Below are 3,741 nucleotides of genomic sequence, written 5' to 3' on the forward strand. Positions count from 1 at the left end.
GGGGCCTGGCCCGTCCCAGAGCCCCTCCCCCCCCACCCCAAACAGTGCAGGAGCTTCCAGCTGGTACCAGGACCCCAACCGGTACCAAGTTCCCAGCCAGTACCAGGACCCCAAGCTATTTATCAGAGCCACCCAAGCTGGGACTGAAGCCCCCTGACCAGTACAGAGCCCCCCCCCAGGGGGTACTCTGTCCCTAACTGGCCCTGGGTCCCTCACCCCAGTTCTGGGTGGAGCCCGTGGTCCCAGGGGAGGATGCTGAAGCCAGGGGTCCCCATGGCACTGGGGGATGTGGGTCAATCCTGGACCTCAGCTGTGGGCAGCTGGGTGCTGGGGTCCTCACCCACAGCCAGGCATGGAAGTAGCAGAAACAAGGACCCCCTCTGGGGTCGCCTCAATTTTGGGGGATGCTGCAAGGTTATATTCCCCACCTGGGGATAACGCAGCAATTCTTTGGGGGGGAAAAAAAAGCCCCAATAAACTGTTTATTGCAGTTGTGGGATGGGGAGGGACAGCATTGTGGGCAGGTGACGCTCAGCCCTGTGGGGAGATGCAGCGCAGCCGAGGGGACCCATGGCTGGAGCTGTCCTGGGGGGCTCTGGGGGCTCCGAGCCCTGAGGTGATAGATGCTCTGAGCAGTGCAGGGGGACTCTGTGCCAGGGCCGGGGCTGAAGGTGGGACAGACACCTCCCAGGGATCATTGCCCCAGCCCTGGCTCCCCAGACGCTGCTCAGGGCTGTACCCCAGCAGGTGCTGGGCATCCTCACGGCCAGTGCTGGGCAACCCCTGCCTGCTTTTGACTGGGGGATGAGGGGCATGGCTGAGCCACCGCGGTGCCCCAGAGTGTGGGGGGGAGTTCAGGCACCTCGGTGTCCCCCAATTCATCCCAGAGACCGGCTGCTCTGGGAAGGCTCTGGAGCCCCCCAGAAAGACCAAGCCGGGGGTCCTGAACCCCTGGTACACATCCCTCACCCTCCCCCAGGATGACTCATCCCACCTTTAAAACTTTTTGACCCATTTTGTGTTACTGCTCCAGCCAAACCCTTCCTGTGCCTCCTTGGTTCAGGCCTCAGCCCCCTCCCTGGGGCAGCCAGCACCTGGGGAGCCCCCGGCATCTCCCAGGGACACCACCACACCCCACCTCCTCCTTCCAGCTCTGCCCAGGGCTGCCATGAGCCCAGGGGAAGGATTCCCTGCATGTGCCAGCACCCAACCCCTCCCCACAGGGCATCAGGGAGCCACCACGGCATGTGCGCCCCCTCCCCGTGGACCCCCCTCTCCTCCAACCCTTTCCTCTGCACCTCCTGCACCCGCTCCCTTCTCCCCCCAGGACTCACGCGCCCACTGGTGCAAAAGCCTTTGGGTACGCAGTGGCAGCTCAGAGCCACCCGTGAAAGCACCAGGTTTGCCTTGCCAGGAAGTTTGTTGAGTATTTTAAGCCATGAGTCATGGCGGTGCCATGGGCCCCCTCCCCACCTGCACCAAAACCCACCTTGACACCCTCGCTAACGACGGCCGCTTTGGTCGTCATTGCTTTTGCGCAGAAGTGGAGGGCAGAAGCATTTAGAGGTGGAAGCAAAGGCAGGACAGGGCAGGGACGTGCTGGAGGCTGGGGAGCAGGGAGGGGGATGAGCCCCAACCCTCCTCCGTTTCCCTCCCCAAGCTCTACTGCTCGCCTTGTTATCCTCAACACTTCACAGAGCCTTAACAAACTGAAACCGGCAGCAGCTCCAGGATGGGGGGGGATTGGGGTGGGGGCTGTTCACCTCAGCCCAGTTTTAGCAGAGAGGAGCTGCAGAGGGGTCACGCTCAGGTTGGGGGGCTCACAGCCGCCCCCACAGCACCCCCCGCCCCGTGCGCGGGGGCTGGCGCACACCTGCAGGGAAGCGTCTCCCACGCCAGTTTTGTCAGCACAGGGAAACACCGATCGTCTCCTTGGCCACGCTGTGGCGGGGCCCCCCCCCCCGCGGGCCACTCCTTGCCCCCGTCAGCCCCACGTCTCTTCTGCGAAGCCCGGCACGGGGCAGGCAGGGCTTCAAAGCCACGACTGCTGCCCTCAGGCCTTCATCTTCCTCCAGGCAATAATTAGCCACAAACGCAGCAAGGAGGAGAGGAACCTGCCGCACCAGGCACAGCTGAGCAGATCCAACAGCCGAGGATCTGACTGCAAGGTCACCAGCCTCTCCCAGCACCCTCCTGATGGCCCTCAGGACCACCGTGACAAGGGGGACAGGCACTTCCTAGGAGGGGCTCTACACCAGCTGACAGCAAGAGCATCTGACCGAAGGCCTGAATGGTCCCCAAGGGTCCACAGAGCAGCTCCTACGGTCCCCAAGATCAGGGACCCCCATGTTGTAGGTCACTGATCAACATTAGGAGCAGGCAGGCGGCAATTGGGGCTGCCTTTCTCCTCCATGGAAAGGCTGAGCTTGGTGGAGGACAAACATCCTCACCACCCCGGCTGATCTCCCAACACCACCTCTGTTACTGCCCCGGGGACTCCTCCTCCATTGAGCAATGCTGCCTTGAGGCTGCCCAGGCACTGCAGGAGACAACTGACCATCTTGAGTTCTGGTCACCTCCACTAATGGTCTGGGGGGATCCACTCCTGGCCCACCCTGCAGGCCAGGTCATCCCATATTTGCTGTCTGAGGGGCACAGAGCTGGTCAGTTCCTCCAGGAGGCTCAGCACGCCCAGATGTTGGCCAGTTGGAGCACCAAGCCTGTTGCTACCACTCTTCCAGGGATTATCCTTCAGCTGGGGCAGCTACAGGGACGCGTTCACGGTAGAGCGCCATGCCTGGCATGGTTCAGCTCCCGCTGCCTCAGCCCTTCATAACCTGTATGGCTTCTCCAGCAGGTAAGGAAGAGCTGGAGCCTGGCTGCTGCACTGGAGAATGATTTAGCTCAGGAAGAACCTCTGAAGTCTTATGTCCAGCCTCCTGCTCACAGCAGCGCTACCTTATCCAGCTGCTCAGGGCTTCACTTCAAGCCTTGAGTGAAAGAGAATGGTTGTCCTTCACTCTGGGCTTGAAAAATCTCCAAGGACAGACAGACCCCACTGCTCTGGGTGCCTGGTCCAGGGCTATCCCACCCTCCTGGGCAGGGAGGCTTTCCCTTTCCCAATCATAGAATCATTTAGGTTGGAAAAGACCTTTAAAATCATCAAGTCCAACTGTTACCCTAACCCTGCCATCCCACAACTAAACCACATCCCTAGCACCAATCCGCACCTTGGAAGCCCTAGTTCAGGACATCTGGCTCCAGCCTACTTGGAACTGCCCTTACAAGAAGTGACAACCTGCTCTGACACCCCTCAGCCTCCTCCTGGCAAGGCTAGCCCAGGCCCCATCTCCTCTCCTTGGCCCTATGTCCAGGCAAGGTCAACAGTCCCCCATGACTGCTCTCCAGTTTCTCCATGTCCCTCTTTACCTGGGGCCACCCCAGACATGGCGACCCCTGCCCTGGGTACAACATTCCTAGGGCAAACCACATATGGAGTAATGTAATGTGACCGGAACTACCACTGCTCCCTATTCAGCCGAGTGCCCACCATCACCCCCAGATCCTTTTCAGCAAGGATATTCTGCCCAGTCACCACCTCGCCTCTACTGATGGAACTTTTCATGCAATTTCAAGTTAGCTGTGCTCAAGGCCACCAGATAAGTTTCACCCAGCATACAGCAGAGCAGGATCTCATCTTCCATTTTATTTCAAAGTTTAAGTTTGCTAAAAAAACCCCAA

General features: G+C 59.9%; 1 protein-coding gene across 1 annotated transcript in view; it reads right to left on the reverse strand.

The window, feature by feature from the left end:
* The window catches only part of ADAM11 (ADAM metallopeptidase domain 11), an 11,492-nt gene extending 9,964 nt beyond the window's left edge, over window positions 1-1,528 (reverse strand). The window contains exon 1 of the mRNA XM_009638511.1: window positions 1,490-1,528. Within this exon, the coding sequence (XP_009636806.1) occupies window positions 1,490-1,528 (39 nt within the window). The remainder of the gene's footprint in view (window positions 1-1,489) is intronic.
* Window positions 1,529-3,741: the final 2,213 nt, after the last annotated feature.

The sequence above is a fragment of the Egretta garzetta genome, unplaced genomic scaffold, assembly GCF_000687185.1.
Source record: "Egretta garzetta isolate BGI_Z169 unplaced genomic scaffold, ASM68718v1 scaffold745, whole genome shotgun sequence".
Taxonomy (NCBI): domain Eukaryota; kingdom Metazoa; phylum Chordata; class Aves; order Pelecaniformes; family Ardeidae; genus Egretta; species Egretta garzetta.